Source organism: Lupinus angustifolius, chromosome LG04 (assembly GCF_001865875.1).
Source record: "Lupinus angustifolius cultivar Tanjil chromosome LG04, LupAngTanjil_v1.0, whole genome shotgun sequence".
NCBI classification, from domain to species: domain Eukaryota; kingdom Viridiplantae; phylum Streptophyta; class Magnoliopsida; order Fabales; family Fabaceae; genus Lupinus; species Lupinus angustifolius.
In genome coordinates, this window is record NC_032012.1 from 25,234,052 (window position 1) to 25,254,048 (window position 19,997).

The 19,997-nt window shown below is 37.1% G+C and overlaps 2 protein-coding genes across 3 annotated transcripts; both read left to right on the forward strand.

Moving 5' to 3' along the window:
* LOC109346548 (mechanosensitive ion channel protein 6-like) lies at positions 848-4,916 on the forward strand. The gene is made up of 5 exons (XM_019586161.1): positions 848-2,818; positions 2,984-3,107; positions 3,653-3,946; positions 4,047-4,249; positions 4,344-4,916. Exons 1-5 carry the CDS (start codon positions 933-935, stop codon positions 4,627-4,629), a joined length of 2,793 nt encoding a protein of 930 aa, XP_019441706.1. The 5' UTR covers positions 848-932; the 3' UTR covers positions 4,630-4,916.
* Positions 6,561-19,691, forward strand: LOC109346549 (serine/threonine-protein kinase ATR). Of its 2 annotated transcripts, XM_019586163.1 has the most exons (14): positions 6,561-7,086; positions 7,536-7,849; positions 7,965-8,089; positions 8,332-8,476; positions 8,600-9,172; positions 9,246-9,321; positions 9,928-10,240; positions 10,742-11,998; positions 12,631-16,009; positions 16,115-16,684; positions 17,500-18,123; positions 18,621-18,815; positions 19,103-19,278; positions 19,366-19,691. In XM_019586163.1, the coding sequence occupies exons 1-13, from the start codon at positions 6,612-6,614 to the stop codon at positions 19,268-19,270; spliced, it is 8,214 nt and encodes a 2,737-aa protein (XP_019441708.1). In that variant the 5' UTR covers positions 6,561-6,611; the 3' UTR covers positions 19,271-19,278; positions 19,366-19,691. The 2 variants fall into 2 exon arrangements, with proteins under 2 accessions (XP_019441708.1, XP_019441707.1); XM_019586162.1 differs by having other exon boundaries at positions 19,103-19,691.

Below are 19,997 nucleotides of genomic sequence, written 5' to 3' on the forward strand. Positions count from 1 at the left end.
AAAGATATACTACTACTTTTAGTTTTTTTGGGTACATTCATTCAAGACAGCCTTTTAAACTATAAGAAAACAAACTTAGGTAAAACCAGGGAAATAGAATTCCGCGCCGAAAAAACACCAAATCCCATTCATATTACTATTTTGACTAAAACACGCCCCATGTGTTTAATTTGAGAAATACTAGTTTGTAGTAAAAAAATATCACACATAATTTACTATTTATATTTAATCATAATTAATTCTTAAAAAATAATTTAAATAAATAAAGATGATGTAATAAATATTTATACTATTATTAAACTATTTTAGTATATTATTTGCTGGTCACTCAAGTCCTAATTATCACTTAAATAAAAAGTAAGAATTTCATATTTATATAATATAAATATTTTCACAATATTATTCACTATTAATATATGAAATATATAATGGTGTAAGACTGTAATCGTGCAAGGTTCACATCATTTCATAGGCCAAAAGTTTAAGGAAGGTAGTAGATTGATGAGTGTGTAGTGTGTAGCGGAAGAACATATCAAGAACAGTGACACGTGTCAGCAAAGTGTTCAAACATCTATCCTTTCGATGATATCAGCTGTCTCATAATTTATCCGTCTATTTGTTCCGGACTAATCAAATATCATAAAATAATATTAAAATATTAATTTTTAATTTTATAATTTTTATTTTTAAATGAATGGAATTTTATGATTAACTTATAATACATTAAATGAGATATGAATGAGGACATGTGTCCCGACGCTACTTTCAATCCCCAACTCACTCACTCATTTTCTTAATTACTTTTTACATTTCTTCTGTTTCTCTGGGACCTTGGTCACTCACTCTACTTTCTCTCACTCTTTCCACTAACTAATTATTTTTAATTGATTACTTTTGTTAATCACTTATTTTCTTATTCTCTCTTCTCTTCCATGCAATCTAGTATAAGAAAATCATTCAATTCCAATGCTTCATATAGTAATAAGCTTTCTAGAAGGTTCTCACTTACCGGAAACGCTGACTCATCTTCCTCCGATCCTGAAAATCTTCCAATCCTCCGCCACCAACAAAATAACCACCCTTATCCTCCGCCCTCTATGGCGGCCGGAGGTGATTGTGTTATTAAGATTAATGACACTGATCCCACTCTTGTTTCTCCATCCATTTGGAGAGAATCAAGCTACGATTTCTGGAATGATGATGGTACTACTGATGAACGAGAAAATGCAAATCAAGAGAGTTTCGATTTTCGGCATAAAGCTCAGTTGTTGTCGCTGGAGGAGGATCCACCGGCGAGGTTGATTGGGAAGTTTTTGCATAAGCAGAGAGCTTCCGGTGAGATTTCGTTGGATATGGATTTGGAAATGGACGAGTTGCAGCAGGATTCCGTCGACGGGAACCTTACGCCGGTTGAAGAGTCGCCGACGGTGAACCAGTACCGTATCTCAAGGGATGTAAAGGTTTCGTTCGAGGAACCTGCTTTGAACGTGGTTGAGGTAGCAAACGATCACTTCGTTAGAAGAAGGAATAGCAAGGATTCGCCGTCGGTCGGAGAGTTTCAACGGCCGCCGAAACATGATCGTGGAGCTGGATCTCCGTCTCCCTCCGGTGATGGTGAGGTTTTGAGGTGCACCTCAAATGCTTCATTTGAGAGGAACCTTTCTATGCAGAGAAAAAGTTCGTTATTGAAGGCAAAAACCCGGTCCAGATTGTTAGACCCGCCTGAAGAGCCGGATAAGAAATCGGGTCGGGTACCGAGATCGGGTCAGCTGTTCTCCGGATTTACGGGAAAGAAGGGTGGTGATGATGAAGAGGATGATCCTTTTTTGGAAGAGGATCTTCCAGATGAGTATAAAAAAACTCGTTTCAGCTTTTGGATTTTGCTTGAATGGTTGAGCTTGATTTTGATTATTGGTTTTTTGATAACCACTCTTAGTATTCCTCTTTTGAGGAGCAAGAATCTGTGGCAGCTTAAGTTATGGAAATGGGAAGTAATGATTTTGGTTTTGATATGTGGTAGGTTGGTATCTGATTGGGTGATTAGAATAGCTGTGTTTTGTATTGAGAGGAATTTCCTTTTGAGGAAGAGAGTGTTGTATTTTGTGTATGGTGTGAAGAAAGCAGTGCAAAATTGTGTGTGGTTGGGTCTTATTTTGATTGCTTGGCACTTGTTGTTTGATAAGAGAGTTCAGAGGGAAACTAAAAGTTCCTTCCTTGATTATGTGACTAAGATTTTGGTGTGCTTCTTGGTGGGTACTCTGGTATGGTTGGTGAAAACCCTTGCGGTTAAGGTGCTTGCTTCTTCTTTCCATGTTAGTACCTACTTTGATAGGATTCAGGAGTCACTGTTTAATCAGTTTGTGATTGAAACACTCTCGGGGCCGCCTTTGATTGAACTTCAAAAGGCTGAAGAAGAGGAACAAAAGCTTGCTGACGAGGTTCAGAAGCTGCAGAATGCTGGGGTTACCATACCTCCTGGTCTTAGGGCAACTGCTTTCTCTACCATCAAGAGTGGAAAGTTGAGGAGTGGAGTGCTTCAGAGAAGCCCTATGATTTCCCGTCCGCTTTCGAAGAAGTTGGATGATGGGAAGGGTGGGATAACTATTGATCATCTACATAAGCTGAATCCGAAAAATGTTTCTGCTTGGAATATGAAAAGGTTGATTAATATGGTTCGGCATGGGGCTCTTACTACATTGGATGAGCAGATACTTGGGTCAACTACTGAGGATGAGAATGCCACACAGATTAGAAGTGAAAATGAGGCCAAAGCAGCAGCAAAGAAAATATTTCTAAATGTTGCCAGGCGCGGTTGCAGGTTATGATCCTTTAATTAATTTGTTGCTCACAAACTATGATTATAGCTTGTTTTATTGTTTGATCAAATCCTGTTATGTTTGATAATTGAATGATAAGTTTGCCTTTGTTTTTAATTCATTTTCTCTACTATTTCTCTATGTCATCTTATTGGTTTATTCTGCAGGTGTATACGCTTGGATGACTTGCTGCGTTTTATGCGAGAAGATGAAGCTGAAAAAACAATAAGTCTCTTTGAAGGAGCATCTGATAGTGGGAGAATCAGCAAACCAGCCTTGAAGAACTGGGTGGTAAGAATTAATTACATGATTCTGTATATAGAGAACTGGCTGGATATATTTACTGCAGTGTATAAACAATTTATTCACACGTGTCCTTTTTATTTTTGATGTTCGATGGAACATTATTTACCTTTTAGAGGCAAATTTGGGTAGCTCATTATTTATATCTTCATCACATTCTCAAATGATTCAATGGCATCTAGTTACTTATAAACTTTAACCTAAAATAGTATATACCAAGTGTCAGTTGGGAGGGGTTGTAAGCCAATTCACTGCTTAGATCTTCATCTATGCTAGACCAAATGGAACATAAGTGCAGTCAAAACTAAATTGCAGCCAAATATATGTTGCTCTTCTCCTTATCTTCTTTTGCTCATTTTTAATGAATACTTGTTCTCACGTACTTTGAAATACCTTGTGTTATCACTTATGATTGATTTTTCCTTTGAGATAAGAGTTGCTGTTTTATTGTTGTCTGGTTTCTATTATGTTCACGTGCAAGTGTTTGTGTTTTACTTTTACAGTATTTACAGCAGTATCATTAAACTATGCAGGTTACTGCCTTCCGAGAGAGGAGAGCACTTGCTCTGACATTGAATGATACCAAAACGGCAGTGAACAAACTTCATAGGATGCTCAATTTCTTAGTTATACTGATCATAGTGATTATTTGGCTCTTGATATTAGGAATTGCCACCACCAAATTTCTTCTCTTCTTGAGCTCACAGGTTGTCTTGGTTGCATTTATATTTGGAAATACCTGCAAGACCATATTTGAATCAATTATTTTCTTGTTCGTCTTGCACCCATTTGACGTGGGAGATAGATGTGAAATTGATGGGATCCAGGTAATACCTACCTATCTATCTCTTAGTAGTTTACATATTGCCACTTTTCATACAAATGGGGCCTAATATCACCCCTCCCATTTTTGTTTACTAATTTCAGATGGTTGTAGAAGAGATGAACATATTAACAACCGTATTTCTGAGATACGACAATCAAAAGATTCTGATCCCGAACAGTGTCCTTGCTACTAAGGCCATAAATAACTTCTACCGTAGTCCTGATATGGGAGATGCTATTGAATTCTGTATACATGTATGTACCCCAATTGAAAAGATTTCAGCTGTGAAACACAGAATACAAAGGTATGTACTGGAAAATGCGCCCTATGTTTTTGTTGTATGCATGTTGGTGTATATAAATCTGATTGGTTGAAACTGCCCAATGACTACAATGCAGTTACATTGACAACAAAAAGGAGCATTGGTATGCTTCACCTCTCATAGTCTTCAAGGATTGTGAACAATTAAACATGATAAGATTGGCAATATGGCCAACACATAAAATGAATTTCCAAGACATGGGAGAAAGATTCTTGAGGAGATCCCTTTTGATTGAAGAGATGATCAAGATTTTCCAGGAGCTTGACTTGCAGTACCGTCTCTTGCCACTTGACATTAGCATTAGAAGCATGCCTACTACTTCTGACCGACTTCCCCCTAGTTGGACGACAATCACAGGTTGAGTATAAGAAGGGAAACCATGTAATTAATATCCTTGTGTTGTGCGGCATTATCTGCTAGAAAGTCATAGTTTTTAGCAGATTAGAATTATGTAAAGAGAGGTGTTTTTTTATATCATGGTAGATTAGTTTGCTACTAAGGCCTGTTTGATACATTACTGTCTCATGCAGTTTTGTTAAAATGACTAGTATTGTGTAGTGTTTGTTGTATGATTTGCCAACATTTGGTAGATGATTAAAAGTAATCCTGGGGTTTCAGGTATAGTAATTTACTCAGAATTTATTCTCAATACTTGCTTTTAATTTTTCCAACTCCAGGTGATATACTTGTTCAAATTCCTTCTGCCCTATACTGATGTTATGTTAGTTGGTTAGTATGTTGCTTTACCCTATATTACTCATGCTAGTGGATATGTGATTAACCACAAAAGTAAAATTTTGTGATTTTTTTTGCTTTTTTAAAACAATACTGGGAAAATTAGTCTTTTAATCCTATGATTTATTTATTTATTTTGTTTAAGTTGCCCCTCATTCATACTCGACAGCAGCTACAAGATTTCTAGGACACAGTTTGTGCCTCTAGACATTGCTCGAGGGCCCTTATTGGTCCCATATTATTTGAACAATATCAATAATTGATCCTATTTAGACATCCAAACTCCAATACTTTACATATAGGGGCACCCTGATGGTATTGGTCACTGTACATTGTCTTTGGTTACTTTATTTTCTTTTTCTTTAACATGTTTGAGTGCCTCCAGGTAAGGTAATTTTGGTTTGTCTTTTGATCTAAAAAGTTGTGGATCGAAATCTTAGAAACATTTTCATTTATGAGGATAAGGCGACATACATTTACCATCTTAAATCCCTTTAACTGATCAACAATACTTTTCCAATCTGGACAACATAGTGATCAATTGAAATGTTGTTGACCATAATGAAAATGGATTGTGCCCTTATAAGAACTTTACAGACAGGGGTGTTCATAGTGTTTTTTTCCATGTTAAACCAGACTGATAATATTGTTCAGTTTGTGCAAGTCACTCCATTTATGTCCCACTAAACATGTTCAACATTTTATAAACCAACTCAACCAGTTTGATTTCTGACAAATTAGTTCAAAACAGATTTAAGTTAAAAACCAGTTTAAAACTAGCTTTTGTTCACAGGGTTTTTAAGGGTCTGGTTTAGTTGATCTGGTTTTCCCTCTTCAACATGCCTATTTACATGCTAGGTTAAGGGTATTGAGGTTGAAGTCATTATTTTGGGAAAACTTAATCCTTTACTTTACATGAATGCAACTGCGATAAAATTTTGTTAGGAAAATTTTGATGTTTTATCCCACCAAGTTTGACCATAATTGACTCTCATGAAGAATAATTATGGTTAAAAGAAAATGAAAAAAAAACAATCTTTTATGTGATGAAAGAGTAAATAATAATTGAAAATAAAAAAATGTTTGGTTCTCTTAAGATATTCACTTGTCAATCCTCCCATGCTCAATGAAATGTTTATTTTTTTGTTAACAAAGAATATTGTCTCATCGTACTAGTAAACAAAATAAATAGTTAATTTTAAATAAAAATAGAAAACTTCATTATATTGAGAATATAAAAAATATTAAATTAATTTCTATAAATAGGAAGCAACTAGTTACAATTTTTGGGACTGACGAAGTATTTGAAATATCCCTCCAATAATATGGACCGTTAATTGTAATTAAAGATAGGATAACCAAAAAAACAGGTTTTGCATATATGAAAATGGAACTTGCTGTAAAGTCCTTAACAAAGTATTTCTGCAAATAACTTATTTGTCATTTGAAATAACCGAACTGTTATGCAAATAAATACAAAATACAAGGACCCATCTTACAAAATATAAATATACATATTTTAAGACATACACACACTTTTCATAAATCATAACAGCTACTGAAATTGAAGGAAAGAGGGAAAGAGTAAAGAAGAAGAAGAAGAAGAAGAATGGAAAAGGATGCAAAAGCAAAGTTATCAAGTTTAGTTCACGATCTCAAAGAACGCATAGCATCATCAACAACATCATCATCATCATCTTCTACTCTCAACACTCCAGACGACGTCGCTTTGGCGGTTCGGTTCCAAACCGTCCTCCCGAACCTCCTCCACACCTATATCCACCCTTCCTCCGCCAACGAGAGAGAAGTAATCGCCGTACTGAAACTTATTTCTCACACCGCCACCAACTTCCCTCGTGTTTTCTACCACTCCACCGCTTCTTCTTCTTCTTCTTCTTCTTCTTCTTCTTCTTCTTCTATTCTACCAATCATTGCTCACATTTTCCCTTTCTTTCTTACTCCTCCTTTTCGTTCTCATCACGCTCTTTTCTTTCAAACACTCTCTTCTCTTCTGTCTTTGCTTCGATCCCTCTCTCGAGATTCTTACATTCACTTCTTCCTCGATTCCATGTTACTCATTCAAGGTATTTTATTCCATTTCTCGTAACCGTTTTTTAGAGAATAAAGTATGTAGCTAATTTATCATACATGTAATATTTTGTTTAGTTTTATAAATATTGTTATAGAAAATGATTAAATATGACACATGTCATATTTTTTGTCGCAAAGGAGATTCTTTTTTTTAACAATATTACTATTACTTACATCTTTATATCACTGCTTACTGCCAATTTTACTAACATGACCTCTAACTTTAACCCTCGCCGCTTTAGAGAGTAAGATTGTGTACGATGCCTTCTCAGGTGACCAGTATGTGAGAGCCTCGTGCACTCAGCCGCTGTTTTATTTCAAATACTAGTATTAGTATCTGTGTTAATGGTTATAATATAGAAGGACTCAGACATTTTCTTCTGTTTTGTTGTGACAAGTATATGAAGTGCTATCTAAGTATTTTTTTACTTCCTCTTTACAGATATTTTACATGTGGCTTCATTGCCTTTACACAATGCGGGTGTGAATGGATCCTCTAGGTTGACATTGAAGTGTTTTTGTCGGTTATTCTCTGGGGTGGAAGATATTCCGTTGGCTAATAAACCTGTGGATGGATGTGGTTTATTGCTTGATCTTACTGGCGAAAGCCGATGGCAACCTTTCGCTACTTGGATTTTAAGGCTTATTAGTAAATGTATAACGGAAGGGACACTTAGTGTCAAAGGGTTGATCGATGCATCGTTTGTTCATGCTGCATGTTCTCTTTTATGCTATGGTGATGCTGATTTGCAAATGGTACGTAATGGTTGGTGAACAAATGGAATTCATGATTTCCTTCACTTTTTACTTAAACTATAGCTGAACTTTCACTATGATACAAATTGTCTGACAATTTATCTCTTTCTGTAAGGCATGCTTTGACTTTGTATACATTCTCGGAACGGTGACAAACTATGATATCATTCCTTATCACAATTTAATCTTAACAATATCTACTATCTTGAATGTGGACAATGAAGGGTTTCATGTCTTCAGGTTTGCAAACTATGATCTCTCTTTTTATCTTGTTTTCATAGGATTGTTCTTTAAACTATGTATAGCACCAGGCCAATGCTTTCTTTTTATACAAGTCTGCCTCTAATTTCAATTAAATTGTTTTTTATGCTTTATATTTAAGTCTAGAGCACCTTGAGCATAATTCTTTTACTGTAAAATACAAACTAAATAAAAAAAATTCATTTATTTTGTTTGTAACATTAACATGAAGCTACCTGCAGAAACATGGCATATGATTCATCAATGGGTATTTGCCTCAATTTCCTTTACTCTAGCTGTACAGAAGATGTTGTCAAGTTAACAGCTGCTGATTTAGTCAGTGTATTCCTCCAATCAACGTGGAGAACCAAAAGCCAGGAACTTAAGGTTTATATTAATACTTGAATTTCCTTAGAAACGCTTAGTTAACTTGGGAGCTTAGCTAGTCCCTCCTGGAAGTGGATAGAGGCTGTGAATTTTTCAAGAGAATCTAACAGTAGCCGTTTTCAGGTTGCACTATTCAGTGCCTATGCTAGGATTGCTCAAGTTTGCCCCCCTCATATCTGGAAGCCAGAATATCTCATTTCTGTACTCTATCATCCAGAACCATTATTGCCTGCCCTAATAGACTGCTTTCAAGTAGCTCTATCTACTCTTGGTCCGAATCTTGTTGGGGGAGTCCACAAAAACAAGACGTCGACCATGTCATCTGAAGATAAGTTAATTGAAAGGACGCTTGGCCAAAAGAGACCCATCCAGGATATGGATAATTTAAAGATCAAACGACAAAAAATAAATGAAGAAATTATTGTTGCAGATGCCAGTGTTGAGGTGGAATGCAAATATACTCATTTTGTCACTCTCCAATTGGTGCAAGATTATGCTAACCATATGAATAAATCTCTTCTTGCATCTGTTCAATCATTAAATGCTCCTACTGTCACACATAGTTCTTTGAAACCAGCTATTGGATTGTCTGCACTTAGCAAGCTATGCATTGCCTTCTCTAGTTATCCAGAGACACATCTGTCACTCAAAATTTTCCAGCAGATGCTTGCATGGCTTCCCTGGATAGTTGAGCAGGTAGGTAGGTTGCAGTTGCAAATACCTGTTATATATTTTTTCTTCTATTAAAGTAACTTGCCTGTCATTATAGGCAAAACAAGGAAATTCGATCACGGTTGATATCTCCACCTACCTGGAAGGACTTCACAGTGTATTGCTATCACAAGGTAAGCTTTGGCCTAACCCTAATTAACACTGTCGATTGAATTCTACTTTTTTAATATTAAAAAAATATACTTCTTTCTCGGTGGATACACTAAATTGCCTCTGATTTTTCTTCTTATAACAAACAAATTATAAGGACCATTGCCATTCTCTTAATGCTGGAAACTGGATTCTTTAAATTTTGGCAGGTAAAGTTTTTGATAAAAAAACAGCATCCCATGGTTTGGGAATGTTATTGTTTTAAATATTATAGCACACATGGTGTTCTAGGTTTCTTGTCCAATGTGTATGTAAGAATTGAGAGCCTTATTAATTAAATGGCATGGCTAAGTCTATCATCACCAATTATGGATTTGTTCAAATTTTCTTTAATTCTACAATATCATCTTGCTTGTGGCATTCTAGGTTTCTTGTACAATCCTCTCCTTCCCATATTCTATATATTCAGTGATAGAGTTCAGCATTAGGTTTGTATGAGTTAGGAATGATGACAAGCAATCAAATACTGTGATATTTTATCGATATATACTGTAATTTACTTATGCGTCATTTTGTTGTATCCGTTACCTTGTGCTCATGACTTATGTCACTTGTGTCCGTTCAATCAGGTGCCTCTTTCATAGAGAACAACCTATTACAATATCAAAATAACTGTGCAGATCTTACACATGTAGTGCTTAAACTTCCCTGGACTCATATGCTTCTTGCTGCTGATAACTGCTGTCAATGGAAAACAAAATGCCTTTCTCTTCAAGTAGCATCTAAGCTAGGCCGATGCTTGAACAATGAAATTGTTCTTGAAGTTTTGGATTTGGGTCTTTATGATGAAGCTGAAGAAGTCAGAATTGAAGCTGTCATTTCTATGCCAGTGATGCTTTTGTGGTCTGCTCACGATGTATCACCTATCTTTAAAACACTGGAGTAAGTAAACAGTATCAGTGTAGTTGTCTTCACATACATGATTTGAATAATATGTTTGGTTGTACTTGTTATTTGCTTAGTTTGAATGTTGACCTATGGTTTTATTTACTAATTTCAGGAGCTGTTTCATCAATATTTTTTTACTTGAATAATATTCTTTCATCTGTACTGTTGTTTTCATGCCAGGATAGACTTTCCGTTTTTAAAGCAAACAACATATTCACTTGCGACTGTAAGACTGTGTACATCTACCCTCCCTAGCACTGAGCTGCCTTTTTTACATTTGTAGATGTTTTGAAAAATATCACATATGTGGAACTTTTTACTTTTCATTATTATTAATATTCACGATTTTGTTCGGCGTTCTGAGCAGTTTTTTTTGCAATCATGCTTTTTGTTTGTAAATTTGCTCATTACATGTAGGTGCATCAATCAATGTTGTATATCTTGAATAAAATGGATGCAAGTTTTGTTGTTGTTTACTTTTTGGAATATGCACAGGTACTTAAAGAGAGATGATGAGAAGGTTAAAAAATTTGTTCCCATATCTCTTGGCCTATTGTCATGCCTTTATGGATGGAGAAGATCTGGAGCAGGTTTACATGTAAATGAATGCAAATTATTTCTAAACATGAACAGTGGAAAAACATGTTGGACGATAGATCAATTACTTCAAGGTTTCAACTGTTCTAAATGTGACCAAAAAGTTATATACAATCATGATAAGGAACATCCTCGAATCACTCATCGGCCTGATATGCATGGAGCAGATGCAGATCTTAGTTTGGACTGTAATTTCATCCAACTACAGACTTTATTTTTTGCACTTCTTTTTGATGAGTCATCAGAAGATGTCCAGATTTCCTGTGTGAGAGTTATTCATCGGATTCTTGCACATGCAACTCCTGATATTCTGCTCAAAACGAGATTTGAGTGGATAAAATGTCTAGAATTTTTTCTGATTAGCAGAAGCAAGGAATTGAGAGAAGCATTTTGCAGTCAGATCAGTTCCTTTGTTGATAATCATATTTTGAGCCTAATTTTTTCTGGAGGCACTGACAAAAGTAAAGAACAAAAGTTCTTGGATGCAATTAAATATGCTGTGGCAGTGGCTGAAAGTCCACAAATATTAGAGACACTACTGGAATGTACTGCAGAAATAATGGTTGCTGTTGATATAGATAGTAAATTGTTCCTGTCTTCTCTTATATTGTTAGTTGATCAGCTTGACAGTGTACATGTGACTGTAAGAATGAATGCATCAAGGTTAATACAGAAATCTTGCTGTTCGCATCTGAAAGGAGGACTTGAGCTAATTCTTGCTAAAGATGTTCATATTCTTATTGAACTGTATGACTATCTCTCTGAGAGACTCGCCAGCCGCCCAGTCCTAGTGAGGGAGTTTGCGGAAGCTGTTTTTGGTGTTGAGACTGAAGAGCTTGTCAAGAAAATGGTTCCTTTTGTTCTCCCAAAGCTTGTGGTGTCTCAGCAGGATAGTTCTCAAACACTTGACACCTTATATGAGTTGGCCAAGTGTTTGAATACAGATATGGGGTCTCTGATAGTTGATTGGATGCCAAAAGTACTTGCTTTTGCTCTTCATCAAGCAGATGACCAAATGTTACTTTCTGCCGTGCAGTTTTACCATGAACAGACTGGTTCTAACAAGCAGGAAATATTTTCGGTTGCATTGCCGGCTCTTCTAGATGAACTTGTTTGCTTCACAGACGTTGGTGATTCAGATGAGATAAGTAGAAGGTAATTTGATTTCTGGAACTTTATGTTAATTTGGATCCTGGGTGGAATTCGTTAATTACTCTGTTCAGAAACATCCAAACCAGGATAACTGGATAGTTGTATTATCTACATTCATCTTGGAAACTCTGTTGTTGTTACCTCGAACTTAGCTATATTAAGGGTTATATATTTACATTACTTGTTTGTATTTATGGCTCTTATATCCTTATAACCTTTTCTCATATACCACCTTGTACACCTTCTCTTTCTTTTTTATCTCCCTTCCTTTTCCATCACATCACCACTCATATCGCTCTCTTCTCTATACCTTCCAAACCCAAAGGGGTGTGGGAGAGACCATTTTTGTTGTATTTTTTCGCTCTTGTCATTGACTAGCAGAACCTGGTTTGGTAGATTGTGGCAATCGACTAGCAGCTGTATTAAGTCCTACACATTTATTTCTTTTATGATACTTCTATAGTCTTCGATCAACAACAACAACCAAGTCTTAGTCCGACTAGTATAGTCTTCAATCAAAAGAAGAAGAAAAGACTCGTAGTTTAGTACTTCAAACATCAAACAAAACAATGCTAATTAAGAGCACATGATTTTATTATTTGACCTTTACTTATTATTCTTCCATTTTTTAACAGATTAGCCAGAGTGCCTGAGATGATTAAAGGCATCGCTAAAGTTCTAACTGGTGGGGAAGACCTTGCAGGGTTTTTGAGAAATCATTTTGTTGGCCTTCTGAATGGTATAAACAAAAAGATGCTCCATGCTGATGATTTTGTGCTTCAGAGACAAGCGTTGAAGCGTATTGAGATGCTGGTTAGAATGATGGGTTCTCATCTGAATACTTATGTGCCAAAATTGATGGTTCTTCTCCTGCATGCTATAGATAAAGAACCACTACAAAAGGAAGGTCTCTCTGTCTTGCATTTTTTCATAAAGCAATTGGCTAAAGTATCGCCATCTAGCATTAAGCATATAATTTCTCAAGTTTTTGCTTCCCTTCTACCCTTCTTGGAGAGAGACATAAAAAATCCTTCAATACATTTGGACAAAGTGGTAAAAATTCTAGAAGAACTTGTTTTAAACAACCGGATTATCCTAAAACAGCATATATCTGAGTTCCCTCCATTGCCGAGCATACTTGCTTTGGCGGAAGTAAACAAAGCAATTGAGGATGCACGTGGGTCAATGACTCTGAAGGATCAATTACGAGATGTAGTTGATGGTTTAAATCACGAGAACTTAAATGTGCGATACATGGTAGTGTGTGAGCTTCGCAAGCTTCTGAAGATTAAATGGAAGGATGTTACAGCTCTAATAACTGCTGAAGCTGGTTCAGATTTGGATGTCTTAAGCTCTTTGATCACATCATTATTCAGAGGATGTGCAGAAGAATCAAGGAACAGAGTTGGGCAGCGATTGAAGTTAGTTTGTGCTGATTGTCTTGGAGCCCTTGGTGCTGTTGACCCTGCTAAAGTAAAAGGTTTTTCATGTCAACGTTTCAAAATTCAATGCTCTGATGATGACCTTATATTTGAGCTGATCCACAAACATCTAGCTCGGGCGTTTAGATCGGCACCCGATACTTTTATTCAAGATTCTGCTGCTTTGGCTATACAGGAGCTTCTAAAATTTGCTGGCTGTGAGGCATCACTGGATGAGAATGCATCAACTTATACATCACAGGCACAAAAGGATGGGGATGATAGCTGTGGTGTTGTATCTAAGATTAAGAGTACTAATGGGATGAATAATAGGGGTCAGAGATTATGGGATCGTTTCTCTAATTATGTGAAAGAGATAATAGCCCCATGTTTAACATCTAGATTTCAGCTTCCTAAAGTATCCGATTCAACATCTGCTGGCCCGATATACTGCCCATCTATGTCATTTAGAAGATGGATATTCTTTTGGATAAGAAAACTGACTGTTCATGCTACTGGATCTCGTGCAAGCATCTTTAATGCTTGTCGCGGAATTGTGCGGCATGATATGCAAACAGCAACATATTTACTTCCATACTTAGTTCTTAATGCTGTTTGTCATGGTACTCAGGAGGCACGTCACAGCATAACCGAAGAAATCCTATCTGTTCTTGATGCAGCTGCATCAGAGAACAGTGGTGCTTCAGTTCATGGATTCAATGGTGGTCAAAGTGAAGTTTGTATCCAAGCCGTATTTAGTCTTCTTGATAATCTTGGACAATGGATGGATGATGTTGAACAAGACCTTGCCCTTTCCCTTTCTCAGTCATTGGTTTCTAAGCAACAAAAGTCAAAAGATCAAAGTTCAAATTCCTTGACAGATCAGGAACAGCTCCTTGTACAGTGTAAATATGTTTCAGAGCTTCTATCTGCGGTTCCAAAGGTGACTCTTGCTAGGGCTTCCTTTAGGTGTCAGGCATATGCAAGGTCCTTGATGTATTTTGAGTCTTATGTAAGGGGAAAGTCAGGTGCGTTCAACCCTGCTGCTGAGAGGAGTGGCATCTTTGAGGAAGAAGATGTTTCACATCTTATGGAAATATACATCTATTTAGATGAGCCAGATGGACTGTCTGGTTTGTCATGTTTAAGTAAATCATTGAGGTTACAGGATCAGCTATTGATAAACAAAAAGGCTGGGAACTGGGCTGATGTTTTAACTTTCTGTGAACAGTCTCTGCAGATGGAGCCAACTTCAGTTCAAAGGCATTCTGATGTCCTTAAATGTTTACTAAATATGTGCCACCTTCAGGCTATGGTCACTCATGTTGATGGCTTAATTTCTAGGATTCCTAGGTACAAGAAAGAGTGGTGCATGCAAGGTGTGCAGGCAGCCTGGAGGCTTGGCAGGTGGGATTTGATGGATGAGTACCTTAGTGGAGCTGAAGAAGAAGGTTTAGTTTGTAGCAGCTCTGAAAGTAATGCTTCATTTGACTTGGATGTTGCAAAGATTCTCCAGGCAATGATGAAGAAGGACCAGTTCTCAGTTGAAGAGAGGATAGCGTTATCCAAGCAGTCACTAATTGCTCCCCTTGCTGCCGCAGGCATGGACTCTTACATGCGTGCCTACCCATTTGTTGTAAAACTTCACTTCCTACGAGAGCTGGAGGAATTCCATTCTCTTCTGGGTGATGACTCCTTTTTAGAGAAACCATTTCATGTAGGTGATTTAGGGTTTGCTAAATTGGTGGATAACTGGGACAATCGACTCAGATTTACACAGTCATCACTTTGGGCTAGGGAGCCTCTCTTGGCTTTCAGGAGACTGGTTTTTGGTGCAAGTGGTCTTGGCGCTCAAGTTGGCAATTGTTGGCTTCAGTATTCAAAGCTATGTCGCTCGGCTGGGCATTATGAAACGGCCAACAGAGCAATTTTGGAAGCCCAGGCGTCTGGTGCACCTAATGTCCACATTGAAAAGGCGAAACTTCTTTGGAGCACACGACGGTCTGATGGTGCCATTTCTGTCTTGCAACAATCTCTCTTGAACATGCCTGTTGAAATTTTAGGCTCTGCTGCAATAACATCTATTACTAGCCTTTCCCTCTTACCACTTAACCCCCCACCTATTGTCTGTGAAAGTCAATCTCTAAACGAGAACATAGATATTGCAAAGACCCTTCTTCTGTACTCAAGGTGGACACATTACACTGGGCAAAAACAGAAGGAAGAAGTAATAAGTCTTTATACTAGGGTGAGGGAACTGCAGCCAAAATGGGAGAAGGGGTACTTCTATGTGGCTAAGTATTGTGATGAATTGCTTGGGGATGCCAGGAAACGCCAGGAGGAGAATTTTGAGCTTGGTCCTAGATCAGTTTCTTCAGCAATTGCTGCTGCTGGCTCTTCAAACTTGAATGGTGAGAGGCGTTGGTGGTCCTATGTTCCCGACGTGCTGTTATTCTATGCAAAAGGACTTCACAGGGGACACAAGAATCTATTTCAGGCACTTCCAAGGTTATTAACCCTGTGGTTTGATTTTGGTAGCATGTATCAAACAAGTGGTTCATCCAACAAGGATTTAAAGAATGTGCATGTGAAGGTGGGCAGAGAACTTTTCTCTCCTGTTTTCTGTCTTAATTGCATGTGAGTTCTTTTTACTGATTTTTGCATATGTACTATTTGATTTATTCTATGTACTTGGTAGGTAATGAGTATTATAAGAGGCTGTTTGAAGGATTTACCAACATACCATTGGTTGACGGTGCTTCCTCAATTGGTTTCAAGAATTTGCCACCAGAACGAAGAAATTGTTCGAGTGGTCAAGCTCATCATTACCTCTGTTCTCCGCCAGTATCCACAACAGAGCCTATGGATTATGGCGGCAGTTTCAAAATCCACTGTACGTTCAAGGCGGGAAGCAGCAGCTGAAATCATACAAGCTGCACGCAAAGGTTTCAGCCCGCGCAGTGACGAGAACAGCTTGTTTGTTCAATTTGCTAGCCTTATTGACCATCTGATCAAATTATGCTTCCATGCTGGCCAGTCAAGATCGAGGACAATTAATCTCTCAACTGAATTTAGTGCTCTAAAGAGGATGATGCCCCTGGGAATTATTATGCCAATTCAGCAATCTCTTACTGTTAATCTGCCGACATATGATGGAAATCCGGGTGATTCACCTATGTGTAATATCTTTTCTGCCACAGATCTTCCTACTATATTAGGCATTGCTGACGAGGCTGAAATTCTTTCATCTCTACAGCGACCTAAGAAAGTATGCAATTGATTTGCTCCCATAAATATGCCTTCATATTTATTTCTTTCTGGTTCTTGAGTATGCACCTCATTTTGCATACTGTTCGGTTTCTACACAATTTCAATTTTCTATGCAATACAGCTCTTAAGACCAAATAAATATACTGCATATTTTAATACATTAACTAATAATTAATTACATAGCATGGATTTTAAGATAATGATAGGAAGGAACAATCTCGTCATGTATACATCCATAGATATGTGGGTGTATATATATATCTCTGATATTTGCATACTGTATAACAAGTAAACTATTGTTGTGGTAATTGACAATCTGAGTGGGCCAATTTGACTTTAGTGAGAGTAGTGGCCTGCCACCAGCATCAGTTGGTTTCTGATTTGGGAGAGTTGCTGTAGATAATAGCTGTATGGATTAGGATGATGCATGGCTAACGAATTGCTCAACTTTCAGAGAATGATCATCAGTTTCTTGAGGGGTTACATTCTGGTGATTGATCTTGACGCTAAAACCCAGAAGATGCCGACAATATTTCCCAAAAAATTATGCGCCCTTTTATAGTTGTATTTACAAATTCATTGCAAAGATTGCAGTGCTAATTCCACCCACCTGACCTTTCTATACTTAATGGAATGATCAATTTTTCTTGTTAGTAGATATTTCTTTAAGATGCAGGATAGTTCTATGGAGTTATTTTTGGTAGAACTTATTTGGGTGCTACTATTATCCATTGTCTTGCTAGATTATTTGGATAATCTAGGCTAGGATATGTATTATGCACCATCTTTTTAATGAATCCCTTTGTATTTCAGGTCATTCTACTAGGCAGTGATGGCCACGAATACCCATTTTTATGCAAACCCAAGGATGATCTCCGCAAAGATGCCCGCATGATGGAGTTTAATGCAATGATTAACAGGTTGCTATCCAAATATCCTGAAAGTCGTCGAAGGAAGCTATATATTCGCACATTTGCTGTTGTTCCTCTAACGGAGGACTGTGGTATGGTAGAGTGGGTGCCCCATACTCGTGGACTTAGACAAATTCTTCAAGACATTTATATTACCTGTGGAAAGTTTGATAGGCAGAAAACAAATCCTCAAATTAAACGAATTTATGATCAATGCCAAGGTAAAATACCAGAGGTTGAGATGCTGAAGGACAAAATCCTTCCAATGTTTCCTCCCGTTTTCCACAAATGGTTCTTGACTACATTTTCTGAGCCTGCTGCATGGTTCAGGGCCCGCGTTGCTTATGCTCACACAACTGCAGTTTGGTCAATGGTTGGTCACATTGTGGGGCTGGGTGATCGGCACGGTGAAAACATTCTTTTTGATTCTACCAGTGGTGATTGTGTTCATGTTGATTTCAGTTGCTTATTTGACAAAGGCTTGCAGTTGGAGAAGCCTGAGCTTGTTCCTTTTAGGCTAACACAGGTACCAGAAGCACATAATTGGAAGTGTTTTGCAAATTCAGCATCTGCTTCTTCTTTTTTATGTAAATACTCAATTTGTTCCTGTGGAAAAGAGTCCCCCTCCCAATTTAATCCCTGGGAAATGAAAAATCATGATTTAGTCCCTGAGAATTTCATATAACGGTCAAAGTAGGCCTTGATACCAAAGATGTCTTTAAACTTAATCCGGAAAGGAACTAATTTGACTAATACTTGAGATTCTAGATGACCAAATTGATATTTTTCATTTCTCATGGACATAATTGGATGCTGTCTTTTTTCTTAGGAACCACTAGTGATTTGCAGGACAAGCTAATGCAAATCGTACATTTCATTTTTTGGAAGTGTGCTATATGGAACACTTTTTCGTCAGTACTTTTAAGAGTTGGGAAAAAAGACAGCATCTTGTCATATTTTTGTTGGTCATATTTATAGATGCTGGCATCTTGGTCCTTATGGATTCTGCTATGTAACCCACAGAACATGATCGATGGCTTAGGCATCACCGGATATGAGGGTATCTTCTTGAGGGTTTGCGAAATTACACTTTCCGTTCTGAGGACACACAGGGAGACTCTCATGAGTGTGCTCGAAACTTTCATTCACGATCCTCTTGTCGAGTGGACAAAGTCACACAAGTCTAGTGGAGTAGAAGTTCAGAATCCACATGCACAGGTTTGTTATTCAGTTTTTCTTTTATTAGTTTAACGTGTTTGAGTTCTATCTTTATTAAGTTGCTCTTTTGGTTCATTATTTCATTTGGGTTAAGCTGAGATTAATATATATATTTAAAAAATGCAATTTAGGTTCCTTTTCTTATTTTGTAGCCCTTCAAGAGTAGATAATAGATCCTTTGGTTATTATAGCTTGCGAAAGTATAGAGCAACTAAAGTAGTTGTTAAATATCTTTTTGGTTACAATTGTTATGAGCTTATAATTATTATTAATATGGATTTGATCAGCGAGCTATTAGTAATATTGAGGCAAGGTTACAAGGAGTGGTTGTTGGTGTTGGAGCTGCACCATCATTGCCTCTTGCTGTAGAAGGTCAAGCTCGTAGACTGATTGCTGAAGCAGTCTCTCACAAAAATCTTGGAAAGATGTACATCTGGTGGATGCCTTGGTTTTAAAGATTTCGATGAATCGATAAGATCTTCTCATAACAATTCAGTCAGGTATGACATCACTAGTTTCACATCCTCAATTCGTGGCGGCTATAGTACAGAATGTAAGTAATCTAGAGATTGAACCGGCAAGCAGAGGAAGGAATTGATCAAGATGATCTTTTTTTGGGGCAAAGGTAACCTTTGACTATGGGTCTATCACAAAAGAATGTACAAAGTAGATTTTTGATGCTGCTATAGAATGTATTTGGACCTGAATAGGCAAAACTTGGTGATACAAAAGATTGAACTTCAACATGACTGACAGAAATCCAACCCATAGAGAGTTGTATATATGGCTGTTGTATTCCCTTGTAAATGATGAATGCATAAAATGCCATTAATCCTTCCATATGATATAGTCCAATGCATATAAATCTAACTTAGTTTTATGTTTCTGTCCTGTCCTGTCATAGTGTCCTTTTAAAAGTAATACCTTTTGAAATAACCCCCTTTTGAATTGAACATATTATTCACAAAAAAGAAACCTTGAATTGTATGATTGTTGTAATGTATTTAGCTTCTAGTTCCTATTCAAACCAATTGTAATTCCCTTTCAAAGTTCAGTCCTACGTACTTGAAAAACCTCATTGTTCTTAATGTTATTGATTTGTTTAATGTATTTAATAAGTTTAAATGCAGGATTTTTTAACTCCAAATTCAATCTAATATAAAGTGCATGAACTATTTGTAG

Coding starts and splice junctions, on each gene's coding strand:
- LOC109346549 (XM_019586162.1), top strand. CDS start 6,612: ATGGAAAAGGATGCAAAAGCAAAGTTATCAAGTTTAGTTCACGATCTC. Junction 10,241..10,741: donor CCTATCTTTAAAACACTGGA/GTAAGTAAACAG, acceptor GAATATGCACAG/GTACTTAAAGAGAGATGATG. Junction 16,685..17,499: donor CTCTACAGCGACCTAAGAAA/GTATGCAATTGA, acceptor TTTGTATTTCAG/GTCATTCTACTAGGCAGTGA.
- LOC109346548 (XM_019586161.1), top strand. CDS start 933: ATGCAATCTAGTATAAGAAAATCATTCAATTCCAATGCTTCATATAGT. Junction 2,819..2,983: donor GTTGCCAGGCGCGGTTGCAG/GTTATGATCCTT, acceptor TTTATTCTGCAG/GTGTATACGCTTGGATGACT. Junction 3,108..3,652: donor CAGCCTTGAAGAACTGGGTG/GTAAGAATTAAT, acceptor TAAACTATGCAG/GTTACTGCCTTCCGAGAGAG.